Source organism: Hirundo rustica, chromosome 13, assembly GCF_015227805.2.
Source record: "Hirundo rustica isolate bHirRus1 chromosome 13, bHirRus1.pri.v3, whole genome shotgun sequence".
NCBI lineage: Eukaryota > Metazoa > Chordata > Aves > Passeriformes > Hirundinidae > Hirundo > Hirundo rustica.
Window position 1 is genome coordinate 8,137,717 of NC_053462.1, and position 16,337 is coordinate 8,154,053.

General features: G+C 43.8%; 1 protein-coding gene across 3 annotated transcripts in view; it reads left to right on the forward strand.

The window, feature by feature from the left end:
- Positions 1-502: 502 nt before the first annotated feature.
- The window catches only part of ATOSA (atos homolog A), a 46,883-nt gene continuing 31,048 nt past the window's right edge, over positions 503-16,337 (forward strand). Inside the window, exon 1 of one of the 3 annotated variants that reach the window (XM_040076949.2) lies at positions 503-654. In XM_040076949.2, the coding sequence (XP_039932883.1) occupies positions 639-654 (16 nt within the window). In that variant the 5' untranslated portion in view covers positions 503-638. Of the gene's footprint in view, positions 655-2,564; positions 2,705-12,490; positions 12,552-16,337 lie in introns of those variants that run through there. The other 2 variants (XM_040076952.2, XM_040076955.1) reach the window with 2 other exon arrangements.

Here is a 16,337-nt window from a genome sequence, read left to right on the forward strand (position 1 = left end):
GGAGGGGAGTTAGTCAGCGGCGAGGAGGAGGAGGAGGAGGCAGGGCTGGAGGCAGAGCCATGGAGAGCGGCGCTCGGCGGGCGGGGCGGCCTGTGTGACCGGGGCGCATCGCGGGGGCACGGCCCGGCAGCCCGGGCGGCAGCGGCGGGGCCGGGGATGGAGGTGCGGCGCTGCCCCCCGCCGCCAGCCGCCGGCCCGTGACGGGGCGGGCGGGGGGCCGCTCGCCGCCTTCCTCGGGGCAGGCAGGCGGGCAGGAGGGAGGGGACTCCGGCAGGGGCTGCCGTCGCCCGGGGCCGCGGTGACTCAGAGCCGGCGCGGCCGGGGGTGAGCCGAGGTCTGTTGTTGTGGGATTTTTTTCCCCGGCAGGTTATAAATAGCCCCGCGCGGCGCCGTGTCACGGAAGGACACCCTGGCCGGGCGCGGGCAGAGGCCGCCGGCGCGCAGCCTCCCCCGGCCGGCCGCCGCCAGCCCGCCCGCCCGCGGGCCCAGCTGCTGTAGCGGCGGGGCCGCCTCCCGCCCGCCGTGCCCGCTCCCGGGGCGACACTGACACCGCTGGCCGGGGCAGCCACAGCCCGGCTCCGCGGGGACAGCGGCACAGCGCCTCGGCCCTGTCGGACCTCGCTGAGGCAGCAGGGAAGATGAAGCCGGAACGAGGTAAACGGCTTATCGGTGCATTTCTTTTTGTTTGTTTTGTCTGTAGGATTAGAAGTAGCCCGGCGTTTGGTTTCGTTGTTATCGCTCCATTTCCTTATCCCCTCCCCTGTCGTTTCGGGGGCTGGGAAAGAATCCAGGTACTCGGGCTCAACTCGGGAAATGCCAGCGGGAGTGGGATGCGGAAGGTGCCCCGCGAAGGGGGGTTACGGCCCCGTGTCCTGCCTGCCCTTCGGCTTTCCATTGTCTCGGCTGGATGGAAGGGAGAAGAACGCCGTAGCGAAGTGCTTTTGCTGTGGGAATGCTGCAGTTCGTGTGTCACACACACAGCCGGCTCCTTAGCACAGCCCTGCAGTGCTGAGGCGGGAGTCGGTCAAAGGCAAATCGGGCATCGACACACAAAGCCAGCAGATGTGTAGAAATGTCCAAATATAGCTGAGAAACACCCTGAAAATAACCACAACTTACATCTGTGTTGTTTTATAAACCGACGGTGCTTTTTTTCCCCAGCTATAATGGAGACATTTCATAACAAGCATGGTGAAATACAAAATTTTCGCGATTATTTGGTTACATTTTACCGGATTACTGACATCTGGTTTTACAGAAAAATCAAGACGGCAGTCTGCGTATGTGTTTATAGCACTTGAGCTCGTTTGCCGTATAGCAACAGCTGCTGATGCCCCTAGAGTTGGAAATATGTCATGACTTCTATTTTGATCCACAGGAGCAGTGATTATTGGTTCCTATTAAAGCAAGATATTTTTTGAAGAAAATCTTATGAGTGCTTCTCTTAGTATTCCGAATGTTAATTGAAAACGATAATCTACGTTTCCTAAAGTTTTGATGATTCTACTGATTATCTGGTTGCTTTCAGTTTAAAAACATGTTCTATTTCTGTTATAATCACTTTGGTGTTTTGAGAAACACTTTTATATAGCTCAGATATTAGTGTATTAAATCCTAACACTTACATGACATACACATCTTAATTAGGTTTGTTAATGACATGTTAGCTAATAGTGACACTGTATAAATAACCAGTCTTAGGTGGATTTCTTGTCTGTATGTGCTGCAAGGATTATATGGTGTGATGATGGCACAGATAGTACAGAAACAATCATAAATTAATGGGGCTTAAGTACTATGGTTTTGAAATGGGCCTTTCTCATTGCTTTCCTCCTTGTTTCTTAACTGCTGAAACCTTCACACCATCTACTGCAGCAAGGCTGGTTGTTTTTAGAATCTTTAGATTTTAATACCAGACACTGAAGTTTGAAAACTGTTTACTGTTAGGGTGAAATTATATTTCAAAATAGCCAGGTAAAACCCAAGTCAATATTTGCAGCTTTAAAATATTCTGATCTAGCAGGTCAGCATCTACGCGACCTTTGTGTATTCCTTTCTTTAATTTTTAGGCTGAAGGAGTTAGAACACTGGAAGCATTTTCAGTTGGTGTATGATAAGTGATTGGATACCTTTTTTAACCAATTAGGTGTAGAGGGAACAAAATTTGTACAGAAAGCAAGTTATTAAGTGGCTGTGGTATTTTTTTTTATTATTTTATTTTTATTTTTTTTTTCCCATAAGCTGGGAGATAATAAATTGAACTTCTTATACACTGTAAAGTGTTTATCGCAAACTGGGCAAAATCCTTCAGAAGTTTTGTCTTGAAATTCTTCTAAGATAGTTAACAAAAGTCTTGAACTAAATCGTGGATCTTGCCAAACATGGGAGGGTATCTCCAGCCATTTTAGTGGATCCCTCCAGCTTAACTGTGTGCCAATATAATAGAGCAACACGAAGGGGGTTGTGAAAGTGCTGCCTAAATGCCACATGCGGCCCACAGAGACTCTTAGGAGGCACGAATCATGCAAATGTTTACATGTGCTGCTCTCTGCATAGCAGCTGTACCACAGGACACAAGCAGTCAAGTGTGCAGTCACCTGCTTCCAATCGCCGCAGATTAATAGCTAAGGGCAGAGGAGAAGCAGACCACTCAGCTTGCCACAGGCTTGGCTTCTCTACAGAGCCTCAAAATCCTGAGGAGACTGTGAGTTCACACCCCAAGTAAAGCGTAAAAAGCAGACTTTAAACAGGCTTGCAATGTGTTGGCTTTTTGTTGTTGTTGTTGTCCTTACAAATAATTATATCAGAATCAATTTGGAGCAGAGGGATGCAGTTCTTGTTAGAATTTATCTCAGCACTGCACTTGAAGATTGTAATGCCCGGGCACATTGGGAGAGGTATGGTTTAGCCTTTGCTGAGCTACCAGTAAGGTTCTTGTTATTCCCAGCAAAGATGGATCATGCAGGAGAAGGAAGAGATCTAATTGTGCAACTGTTTTTATCAGTGGGAAATGTTAGAAGATGTTTAAATTTAAGGAGGTGAGAGGGATGGACAGAAATTAAGAAAACATGGGAATTTGGCCCTAAGGTACTTACCTCTCTCTATAGGAGGGAAAGTTGGAAAACAGCAGATATAGATATGTAATATGTGAGAGCAGTATGGAGGGGATGGAATGTGGAGCTCTGCATAGCAAACCTATGGAGCAGTTTTATGGCTGAGGGAGAGCAGGAAGAGAGCTTTGAAAGTGCAGGTAAAAATGTGGACTTATTCCTTTGCTGTGCAAAGGCACAGGGCATTCCCAAGATGTATCTCATGAGCATCACTCAGGATGTAGCCATCAGGTGGGGTTTGAGTGTGGAAGGACTGGTTGCTGTGAGCACGTTCCCAGAACTGTCTGTACTGGGTTAGGGAATGCAGTAACTCAAATACTGATGGCTGCTGCTCAGCTTTACCTTCCCTGTGCTGCCGTTCTTGAAGTGTTGAAGCATCTTAAAATACAGCAGTCGTATTTCTTCAGCTGAGGCTCCACTGGTGCCAGGGAGAAGAATTCTTTATCTCCCTTTCTTACATATAATGTTTTTGGAGTGATGTTTGAGTTTGGGGTTAGTTTTGGTTGGTGGTTTGTTGTTGTTTTTTTTTTCTGCAGTAATAACATATCAGGTTACCTGGCTTTGATCCATGATATCATCACGATTTGGTTTCTGCAGTACAGCTGCCTAGTCAGCTGCTTCGTGCTGCATGTTTGGACTGCTGTTTCCTTTCTCAAGTACAGAGCTTTGCTCTTGCTTCTATTGAACTTCGTTCTAATGACTTCTGGTCGCTTCGGCAGTTTATTGAGTTTGGAAGACAGAATAAGACTTCATAGCAAAGCGCTTGCAAAGTTTTCCAGCTCGGCTTTGTTCATAAACTGTATAAACACACTGTTTCACCATCAGCATTAATGAAAACATTGCATAATGTCAGGGTGATAGCTCGCTGCCAAACTCAGAAGGCTTGTTATGTACTCTTAGAGTACACTTGGTGCACAACTGGAAAAAATCTTGTGGTTTAGATGAATCTACAGTATAGTCATATTTTATTGTGGAAATGTTACAAGACATCAAAAGTTCTACTATAGTCTAAATAGCTGGGAGTTATTGCTCCTTCCTCCTCCCTCCCCCTCATTGCATGAATGATCACTTAAAGGAGGAGGACAGGCTTGTTTGTCTCTAAATGCATGCTGGCTGGTTTTTATCACCTTATTCTAGTCTTTTCTTACTTTTTTATTGCCTTGCTTTGTTTATTCTTCTGTGCATGTTCCCTGTGTAGAGACTATTTTGTTTTTACTGACAAACAAAAAGCAGTCCTCTCTTACTTTCTGAAGCATTAATTCCCTTCTTGAGATTATCCTAATTTACAGAAATGACTTTCTGTCTACAAGAGAGTCTGAAGCAGTCTGAAGATTGCTTTTTGTCTTCTCCTTCCTCTTTGCAAGTCAAACTCGGATATGTGCCTCTGGGTCTGTTTGTAGTAACTGGGTTAAGGGACTTCTGCCACATTACTTGGTGGGTTGGCATGGAAAGAGGTAACTCTTGGTTCAGCAAAAATCTGTTTACTACCTCCTGTGGGAAACATAACTGAGGCATTTTGGGATGTATCTGTGGGGAAAGCTGGAGGAGAGATTAATGAACAGTTGATGAAATTTAGATCCTTAGAAGGAAAGATGAGGAGGCATGGGACTGGGGGAAGTGAGCTGAACCAGTGTGTTCAGTTGAGGAGTTGGTTGTTAATTTAGGAGATGTGGGTAAGGCCCTTGTTTTTATAAGCATAAAATATACCCTATACTAACTGGGGAAGGTGTTATGGAAAATGTTTTAGCAAAGATGATGTGCTACAGAGTATGCAGATTAGGAAGTGAAAATATATGTTGAAAAAGGATGTGTTGTTTTAGTGTCCTATATTGAACCGTGATACAGGCACTTTAATTTTGTAGTATCTTCTCAGTGAAATGTCACAAAGCACTTAAACTTTTCCATGGCGGAATGATGTAGCCAGTCAACAGAGTAATAAACTGGAAATGAGCTTCTTCCTGCTCAGTGGAGTTGTCACTCCAAAGGCGTTTGGGCAATGCTTGGGGCTGGGTTGCCACAGGTAAGTGCAGGTTGGGTGCCAATGAGCTGGGGGTGACGCTGTGCCTGCCCCAGGAAGCCCTGCGGGTGAACAGGCTCTGCCGGGCACGTGCGGCGAGCTGCGTGCGCCCGGGGAGCCTGCTCCTCCGGCCTGCATTGCTTCCCAATAAAACCAGCTTATTCTCGAAAAGAGAGAGAACCTAAAACTGCTCAGGGTAAAAAACGCCACCAACCCACCCAGACTGACACGTACTGCACTCAGATTCCATTTATGAGACATGAAGCCATCGAGCTCTGATCTTTGGGGAGAGCAGACTTGTCCTGATAACAGATGATATATAGATGCAGGATATGAGTGAGCAGGAACAGAAGCCTTTTCTTTTTAATTGAAGGTGGAGTCTAGATGCTTTTAATACAGCTCTGTCCTTGCTCCTGAAAAATGGCAATATAAACTCTCTTCTTATTAAATTTCTACCTCAAACATTTAACTTGGAAGAATTCTTAGCTTTTAGGTGCTTAACTTTTTAAAAATGTTAGGCATCAAAAAATTTAAAGTATATTAATTTATGGAATGGAAAAATCTCAGGTTTTAATTTGAAATGCCAGCTTATGTTACAGTTTTCTTACCTGTTCTGCAGTTTGTACCTAGCTATTGACAGCAAGGCAAGTCTTCCTGCTGTAAAAGTATTTCTTGGGTTGGAAGGGTGCTTTTATCATTGTTCAGCAGTGAGAGTTCTTCATGGTGTACCTCTTTCTCAGAGAGAACCATCCCAGTTACAACTTTGCCATTTTTTTATAGTTTGCTTGGTGGTGTCCATACTAGCTGCCTTTAGCTGTTGCTAAAACAGATGCTGCTGGAGTGGCATGTAGGTGGATATTTTGGGGATTGTGGTTATGCCAAGCCCATAGGCTTGGAATATATAAACTGACCCTTCTGAACATACTCGTTACTTGCTGAAGTGAGAAACTTTGGCATGCCAGATCAGATCCCTGGGGTGAAACATATTAGGTTGGACTTTGTTGTTAAGGGCAGTGTTGACACTATTATTGGATCTAAGGTCTGCCAACTTCTAAATGTTTTTAAAAATAAGCTAACATTTATAAATAAAGATTCTCATGAGAGACAAGAGTTTGCTGCCAAATGAAACTCTGCTTATTAAAATTAGAACTCTTCTGTGAAAACAGAGTAACTGACGAGAACAAACCAGCTATATGACATTTGTTAAAAGAACTTGCTCTGTCTGCTTCACTGTTTATAATTTTTTTGTTGTTGTTATTTTGACAGATTTCTACTAATAACAGCTGTTTACTGGTGGAGAAATAGCCATAAGCTTTTATCTTCTCAGCAGTGAGTTTAAGGGAACAGTCCAGTTATTCTTTTAGTCCATAAGGTCTTGCAGTTTAACTGTAAATATAGCTGTAGTCATTATCTCCATTCCAATGTGATACTTGATAAACTATGTTTTTTAGATTTTTGAAAGTGTCTCACATCATTGTCTTTCAAGGAGGTGGTAAATTGTTCAGTCTTTGCAGGTCATTTAAATTTAATGTTTAAACAGAAGCCAGTTTTTAAGTTAAAATTGTTTTAGAAGGGCATGGCTACCTTTGTACTACCCAGTACTGAAACTCCATGTGTAAGTAGGCAATTAAGGATGAATGCCAATACAGAAGAGTGCCTCTTGGACCTGGGTAGGTAGCTGGACTTTTGGACCTATTCCTCTTTCTGTTGGTCTCACGCAGGGTGGCATGACTATAGCTACAAGCACATGGCTGAAGCCATGTGAGTTATTCTTGCTCTGCAATCAGAACTGTACTGAGATTGGAAGAGATTTTTTTTTTAATAAAGGCTACTTGTAGACAGTATAGATGAGTTGTAAATCATGGAAATTCACCATCTTTTCTTAACAATTCAGAGTTAATCTGACCAAGTCAAAACCAACTCACTTGTACTAGTTTCCTTCTATGATGAATGGGCCTGACTAGTTCTTTGGCTCGTGATTTTTCACGCTAGCTTTGGGGCCAGAGCGGGTTCAAGTTGCTGTCTGGAATGGTATTACAGCATTACATTGACTCAAAATGCAAAGATGTAATAGGGTAGCATGAGGATGCTCTTGGGGATAATTTGGAGAGGGAGCTGTGTGTGAGACAGCTGAACACACGGGGAGGGAAGCACTCTGTATACATGAAACACTAATGACACTTTCATGTCTGTGCTGATTGTAGGAGTCCTTATAATGAATAAAGGCAAACAAAATAGTCTCCCTGAGAAACTTCTGAGCAACTTTGTTTCTTCAAGAGCAGCAAGGGGAGCTCTCCCCTCCCATACGCATTTATTTTGGTTTGACCGCTTTTCTTTATGTGGACAGGCATGCAATCTCTCTCTGTCCAGGGATGTAGTGCCCAGTAAGCATGGGGCAGTTAGGCTTCCCTTTTAGCGATGATCAATGCATTTCCCAAACCTTTTGGCTTTTTCTAAGGAAAAAAACTAGTTGGATTTTATTCTGAGATATAAAAAGGGAGAATATATCTGAAACTAGGACTCTGGTTGCACATGAGCGATGTCATCTGCTTTACATTACACAAGTTAGTGATCTTTTTTTCCATCAACATCCTGGGAACCAGGTTGGTGAGTCAGTCCATTTTGGATAGTGAACTACTTTAGGGAGTCTATGAGCAGGTGATTGCCTGTGCTAGTTTAACCTCTTAATGGTGCTTACTGTGCATGCAGGGATTCCTTTTGCCCACTGGTAAGCCTTCGGGATTTCTAGGTCATATTTCACATTTCTCTGTGCTATAACAAATCAAGCTTCCTTCTCAGGATCTGTGCAAGTATCATCTTGTTGTTTTGTATAATGGGGGCAGGAAGGGCAAAGAGCTTCAGTACAGTTGAAGATGGCAAGTATTATCCCATATTGTCAGTACAGTCAGCACCATAACGGGAGGTGGTAGAGTGGCAGCTGGTTTCTTTTGAGGACAAGGGAAGGAGAAGGAGAGGTGCAGGAAGAGCTGCTGTGGTCAGCAGGCTTTTTTTTCAGAGCAATGGGAAGCCCTTCTCCCCTGCCAGGTATTGTTCTCCTTGATTCCCTGCCAGGGCACCAGCCCAGCAACGCAAGTGAAACAAACCGTGGCTCAAACTCACACTTCCAGGCAGGTCAGCAAGTTTGGTGGAAGGCTTTGTTTGCAGACTCAGGGGGCCAGAGAGGGTGTGTGAGAGCAGTATCTGAGTAAATGTCTGTGATGGCTACTTGCCATAACTTCTGTTAACAGAGAGTAGTTTTGATATGTTGGGCTGATGCCTTTTTTAATGTGCAGTTTTCTGTAAAGTCACAAGTACTGGTGCGTTTCCTTTGCACATTAGAGCTGAATCTTTAAAACTCCTGAATCTTCAAGATTTCTATTTACTTGTTCTTTATTTTTAAAATTTTGATTAAGTAGGTGAATTTGAGGGTAGGGGAGAAGAGAATAGTTGCATCAAGAAGGGAAGGACTTCAGTAAATATTATTACAGTGATGTGGAATAAAAGAGGAGGAGTTTCCTATCAATAGGAACTGAACAGGGACAAACTGAAGATCAGCATGGACTGGGAATGGAGTTAGGTCAAAGGGATTGATATCGACACTCATGCTGCTCAAAGGTAAACCCTTTTTTCTCTGCTGTAAATGTCTTTAAAGTTGAGCTTCAAGTATATTTTCTATGCAAGTTTTCCCACTTCAGTTGCCTTTTGGTGAAAGGTATGACTTTGTTGAGGGGGAAACAGCTTCTTCCTTTTGTAGCACATGCTATTTGAATTGCCAGAGGAATTTTGTTTACTGTGAGGAAACTGTGAGAAACAAAGTATCTGGAGAGCTAGAATCGGAGGAGACAGGCCTGGGTTATGGTTGCTACCACAGCTGTACTAGCAGCAGTGCTCACAGTGTAACTGCCTACACCGCGCTAACTAACGCAAGCAAGGTGTGGAGGGCCCCTCTGAGGAGTCTGCTGGTCAAGAGTGGAGGAGTAAAACCAAATAGCTAATTCATGCAGATGAAACAGGAGGAATAGTTGATAATACTGGAAATGTCTGAAGGCAAAGTTCGGTGTAAAACTGCTAGAATGCACACCTGGGTCATCTTGCATCAAGCAGTTCAGTTCCCTAAAGTTAGGCCAGTCGTGACTGACTGTTACTGTGCTGCCTTTGGATGTTTCCCACAAGAGCCTCGCTGAATTAACAGCTTTCTATGAGAAAGTATTTTGGATCTATTAGAGAAAAAAGTTATGGTGCTTGATGAGCGTTGTTTGTTCTTTCATCCCAGCCTCATATTTAGAAGATGTAGTGGCCTTTTATAAATATTTTAGGACACTTTGTGTAAGCTGGCAAAATTGATTCTTGTGTAAGTTTCTAGTATGAAATTTGAGCAGCTTTTTGTCACACCGATTTTTATTTTATTTGGGGTTTTGTTTGTTTGATTTAAAAATCATAGTGGGACAGTTAGCATCTGATGCTTTCAGCTTCTCTGGGTGTACTGTAGGCTGTATGTAGACTTTCTCACTCGAGAAATTTGAGTTTGAACATCAGTAAAAGGAAAACTAGACATGGAGTGTGAGTAACCATCTCTTTAACATGCATTGCAAGCATCAAGAGCTGACCTCAGCTTTGTTCTGTGGAATTGAGCATCTGTACTGGGAGAAGGGAAATGAGCTGTCTACATGAGAGCACTTGGTTTTTTGTTCTGCAAATTAGTAACTCAATCAAAAATGTTTGTTTCAAGGTAGGGATGTGTTAGTAGAAGTGTATATTTATTTTTAGCTTGTCTCCACGACTAGGCTGTGTAAACATAAGGTGCTGTGGAGTCACTTAGGCTTTGCTCCTTAGGGGGTCACATGCACACCTTGCTTTCCCTGCACAAGGCAGGGCAGGAGTCTGAACCAGAGTGTTGTTCTGAACTGGCTCGTTACTAGACATCCTGTGCTTTGGTATGGCCCTTCAAAAGTTGGAGTGTTTTTTATAGTGTAGGGATGATGCCAATTATGTCTATTGGCAAGTGCCTCTGAATCGATGTGTAATTCACTTGATACTGAGTTGAACCATACTTGGCTGTGATTTCCTGCTTTATGGGATGTGTAGGACTGCTTACTCCCAAAGTGTTGGGATAAAATCCACTGCTATGAAGGCCTCACCTTTTTTATATTTAGAAGTGTTATTCTATTTGTGGCAGAAGGTGGGTTAAAATAGAGTCTGGTTATCTTGATTATTGCTTGTTGTTTTGCACAGTTAGAACTGTGAGGATGGTAATAGTATTTGAAATGCAGGTACTTGATGATGATGAAGTATGCAGCCTAGGATAAAGTCCTATGTATACCTCTGTGTGCTACCATATTCTCATGTAAAGTATCTTGTGCCTCTGGAATTTGTGGAAGCACAAGAGATCCAATAAATGAATAATGTGCTTCAAGGTAGGTTTTGTTTTGGTAGAATTTCTAATATTGCAGTTTGTAAATTTAGCATGTTATTAGGCTGGATGCATTCACTTCTGAGGTGTTTGTCCACTAATAGGCACAGAGCTCAGCTCTGTGTATCTATAACTGGTTTAGGACTGTAAGCTTAAAAGCTGGAGTGTCAACAAGCTGTCCTGCTTTTACTGTATTTGAAGCGTATCTGGTGTGAAAAGGATCTTTGCGGTTGCACTGCAGTGGCTTGGTGTAGGGAGACTGTTCAGGGGCATTATGGTGGCTAGGAATGCCCGTCATCTAGAGACAGCTGTTCATCACTAAAACACTGTTAGCTGGCCTGTAAAAACAGCTGGTGACTCCTGAATGCTGTCTCTGCTGGCCCTGGTGGCAATTGACTTGGGTGTTATTGCTCCTGTGTCAGGTTAGCAAAACCTCTAAACATACCATGTTTGCTGATGTGATAAATATTCCTCTTACCCCTCCTGTAGATACTGAATTACTGTTTCATAGAAAATCATCTGAGTATTTTTCTCAAATGCTAGGTGGTTGCTTGATTAAGAAAATCTGAAATTGCTTTTTCAGACAACTGTGTAAATGATGGTGTCTTTTGTAGAAGTAAACATTCCATGAAGGAAAAATACTTGGAAAGCAAACAGGTAAAATATACAGGAAGCTTGAATGTCAGTGACTAATGAAATGGTATGTTTTGTATCTAACTCTCTGTAAGACACTATCTGTATCTGGGATCTTTAAATGGGCCAACAGCTACTAAAAGGTATCTGACCTTCCTCTGATAAAATGTCTGCTTAAAAATCTTGTATAGACTGTGTTTTCTTGCAACCACAGCTAAATCATACTGGTATATAAAATGTGAGTGGGGAAAAGTCATTTTGTGAAGTTGCATGTTTTCCACTTGAATGGGTTGGTGAGTGGTACTGGATTTTAAATGTGGTTGTGTACTCTAGCTTGATCTGGACTTTTCATAGTTTCATGGTATCTAATTACAGAACAAAGGTTTTAGTCTTGCTTTGTGATGTGGTTAGACTGAGAGTGAGATAGGTTTTTTTTGCACTGATTATGTTAATATGGTGACTGTCATCTGACATTAATACTTATAAATACGTCAGAAGTGGATGAAATTGTTTAACGTAGCCAGTATGTTGTTTAGACTACATCTGGAATAGTACACGCTGTTTTGAGACTACTCTCTTGAAACAACCCCTCATAAATTAGTGCTCAGAAGTGCCCATTACAAATACCGAAGTAAGAACTACAGACAGTGGTGCGAGATCCTCCTTCCCCCTGTGTGCTCCAGGAGGGTCAGAGGAATGAGGCGGCCGAGCTACTCCCGGTGGGCTGAGCAGTGGAACAAGAGCGGTGGGACGTTAGCTGGTGCTGGCTGGCAGGAGGACGGGCTGCCGGCTTTTTCCACTCCAGATGTAAATATTCATCACCTCACAGACTGCCGCTCGGGCCGACTCTTCAGAGCGGTGCTGTGCGGGAACATTCCATGCGTGGTGCCAGCGCACAGACACGCGGCAGCCGCTCTAACTCGGAGCGCTTGGCTGGTGCGGGAGCGCAGTGCCAGCGTGCCCCGGAGCAGGGGAGCGGCTCCCGCCGTCCCCTGACGCCTCTCCCCTCCGAGGGGGCCCCGGGACGGCCTTCGCGGCAGGGCGCTCCCGGCACCGCCGCCCTCCCACGCCTGCCCGCGGTTCCGCCGCAGCGCGGTCCCGGTCCCGCCGGTTCTGGCTGGGCAGCGCGGCCCCGGTGCCGGTGGGTGGTGCCGCCGCGGGCCCGCCCCGCTCACCTGGCCCGGGCGGGCGGGCGCGGGGGCCGGGCCGGGCCGTGCCGAGCCGAGGGGGCCGGCGCTCGCCCGGCGGGGCCAATCGGCGCCCGGCCCTGTTGCTATGCGCGCCCCTACTCTGCCTCCTTTGTGGAGGATGCCGTGGGCACCCGGCCACCCGCGCCGGCGCTGCGGGGCTCGCTGCGGGAGCGCCGGGCCGCGCGGAGAAGGTGTGTACGGCAGCGAGCCCCGGGGCTCGGCCCGGCCCGGCTCGGCTCGGCCCGGCCCGGGGGCGCCGGGGAGGGGGCCGGGCGGAGCGGCGGGGGGAGGCTGGAAGGCCGGTGGCAGCGGCCCGGACAGGCTTCCCGGGCGTGAAACAAGTTCAAGCTGTGTACCTCGGAGTAACGGGCAGTTGTTGGTGGGGTTTGTCTGTGAAAGGGGATCTCAAATCACCTATACCGGAGCGCACCAAAGTTTGCCTCTCCGGTTGAGTCTGTAAACAGTTCCTTTAGAAACCCAAACCAGACGTTCTTCCTTTCCTTCCGTGTACTGAGCCTATGAAAGCCTTAATTTCTGTGAGTTGGGGGTTGGTTTTTCTTTTTCCTTTTTTAACGTTCCCTTAAAGGAAAGTAAAGGACAGCCTAAAAATTAACTCGGTTAATTCATTAGGTTGTTAGGGCAAGAGTATTAAATTAAGTCCTGGAACAGGAGGGGAGGATTTTTAAGCCTTAAAAGTGAGACTGTAGTTAAGTGTCAGATGCGCTAACAGTTGTAGTTAGTGTAGCCATATGTAACTGTTTGACTCTTCATTGTTATGAGAAAAAAACCCAACCTCTTCCCCCTCCCAAAAACACCCTGAAGCTTAACTGAGTTTCTTCTGTGCCTTGTTATGTAGGTCAAGTTTCTCTCTCCTCTTTTTTTTTTTTTTTTCTTTTTTTTTCCTCCAGCAGGAGGAAACTATTACAGTATTTTGATTTCTGCTAGAAACAATGCATGAAACATTATCAGCTCTTTGCCACTACTTGTTTGTCTTGGGGCAAATGAAGCTGATGCAAATATATCAGCTTTGGGGGCAATAAAAATATGTATTCTTAATTAGCATCTTACTGGTTGCTCAGCTATATGGTATAAAAAGCTATTTAATATTATACTGATCTCAATGCAGAAATGAGGATTATCCATTGCTTTTTATGCAAACTTGTTATCTAGTTAGTTAGTTAGTTAGTTGTTCATCCTGTGTCTAGAACTTGTTGATATTCCTCTGAAAAGTGCAAGAGTTTTAATTTAAGTGCGCTTGCTGACATTGGATGCCCACCTCTTGGCACAGGAAGAGGAATGATTCCAGTAGTGTACTCTTGTGTTTTGTGTGGGAATATTGGCTTTGAGTCACTGAAGCATTGCCTTGTAAAGTAGTAAGGAATTTTTGAGAGGACAAAGTGAAATTTCATAATTGCATAGATTAAATTTTAAATATGTGAGTCTGCCATTTTGCTATGTGGACAATTACCATATATTAGGGAAGAGGGAGGCGAACTAGATTCTTGGCTTGGCTGAAATTTGGTTAAGCTTTTCAATTTTAACCCTATGTCATGTTTTATTATTTGGAGTACCAGAAGACTATTACAGCTTAATAACATGACTTACAGTGTGGAAACTTGTAAATAGCTGAATTGTGCAGTGTGACACTGTTCAATTCTAAAGCTATCAAAAACTTTCTTTTGTTTTATGCATTCAAAATTCCATAGCAGGCTCTGGTGTCCATTTTAAAGTGTGCAGTCTTTTACACAGCTTGAGAGTTGTAATGTCCTCATTTATCCTCCCAAATAAAATTTAAAAACAATTTTATGGGCCTGGCCACTCTCCCAGAAGTTTTTGTAGATGGGAAGCATGTATTGTCTGTTTTGTAACTTTTTTACTTTTGCAGGTTACTATTTAACCACTTAAGGGCAGGCGCTGTAGGTGAAGGTTAATAGCATTGGAAAAAAGACCTGAGGAGCTTCATGCTGCTCCACCACCGTCAGTTTCATCTCTCAGAGCTCCTTGCATTTCTCAGGAAGAAGTACAGTCTCTGCCTTTGGTCTGCTAGCCTTATGCCTCTCCCTGCACCCCACCCTCTCAATAATTTGGACTGCAAATACTGAAACCTACCGAAGCTGGAGGTAGCCTTACTAGCTAGGAGGAGGATTTTGGGTGGTCAAACATGTTCTGACAAAGTTCCACAAGATAAATTACCCACCACTTAGATGACAATGAATGGTTTGTAACATCAAAGTTTTGGGAGATCAAGTAGCACAAAGAGAAGAAGAATACAGAAAGAAACTGCAGTAGAAGAGGTCAGATGCTATGAAAATAGTTTGCTCTGGGCTTTTTGTTTGTCTTTTTCTGTATTTCAGATAAAATAATGGAATTCTTAATCTACATTCCTCACCTGAGGACACTTCCTATCAAGTCCTGTGCTTTTTTTCCTGTGTGCTTTTTTAATGTTCCTGATAGCTAGTTTTGTTCTAGCAGCAGTGCTGCAGAAGTTTTCAGCTTGTAGGTATGATTTCTAACTGACATGACGTTGTAATAAAGTTATAGGAATATCAGCTCCTACTTAACCTGCATACTGCAATGTTTAATGTCTTGTCCATTCAAATAAAAGTATTGAATTCTTGAGTGTTTCTATCTCTTCTCCCTGTGAATGCTTTTTAAAAGCTTTATTATTATCAGTGCATTCGCACTCTTAGGTTTGTTTCTCATTTTCATGTTTTTCAGTTATTTTTGGGAAAAACAAATGCAGCTCAGTGGCATTGGTAGGTGCCTTGCATGTAGACAGAAAATGTGCTGAACAGTTCTTCTCCATGACTATTTATCTTGAGCTTAGTTATGCCATCAGTGTTCACATACTTGCTGGAGTTGAACTGAGCCTCTTGAGTTGATATGGTCTGATAGTCAGAAAGCTGCCCTTGATGTGTTTCTCTAAGCCTTCACATGTGAAGTCAAATATCTGTAATAGAGAATTTCCTGAACGTGCTAAAGGGAAAACCTTTTCAGGCACTTCTAGACTGTTCAGCTGCATCATTCTCATTAGAACCAGAAGTAATGACACTGGGTTCTTGTTCTGGGTCTCTACACCCTAGCATAATATCAGATGTATCCTATGCATGTGTGGTTGTATCTACCAAATCTCTCATTGTTTTAGTCTGAGAAGGCATCTCAGCCTGTGCTGTCTCTGAGCCATGTTCTGCTGCGCTGAAATTGCTAGTGCATATAACAGGCTGCTGGTCTGCTTGTCATCAGGAAAGACAGACCAGCCTGGAAATTGTTACTGGGACTATATTAATTAGTCTTCTGATGCCCTGCAACTCTCCTTCCATATTCCACATAAATATTTTTCAAAATTTTTTTCCACATTATAGTTTTGGAGGATCTGAGTTTTGCTGGCTGTACCTGTGAACAGAGTGCTCTTAGCATATGTTAGGGTGTTAAATGACTGAAACAAGGACTTCCTGTTTCCTGCTGAAGGTCTCTTCCTTGCCCCTAATACTGTTGTGGCTTTTTTGGTTTTTTTTGTGAGGTAGTTTTAGGAACAGTACATGAAACAGATGCATTGTTCCCTTTTGTCACTGTACAGCCTCCCACTTACTTCTAAGGGTGTGATGAGTGAGGAGCAACAAGACTGGCCTGCTTTCCTAGGATGAGATTCAGAGTCAGTATTTTTCTTTAGGTCATGCAGATTTAAATGAAGATAGTGGAGTCAAGGTAAAATGCTTTTAACTTCACAATTCCAAGCTTGGAAATGGGTAACTGAGTTTTTGTTTTCTTCATGTGTGCAGGAAGTAGACAAACATATTTCAGATTCTCTCAGAGGATAAAAGGCAGTAGTTGCTTGTTAGCAACACATGGTTGAATAGATGATATTCATCCTCTGAAATAAAATTGCAAAACTTTTCTTTTGCAGTATCAAGAAGGTGGGATAAAGAAGATTGTGGGATGCTATGGAACCTGGGGATGATGATGTATACTGGACTGTA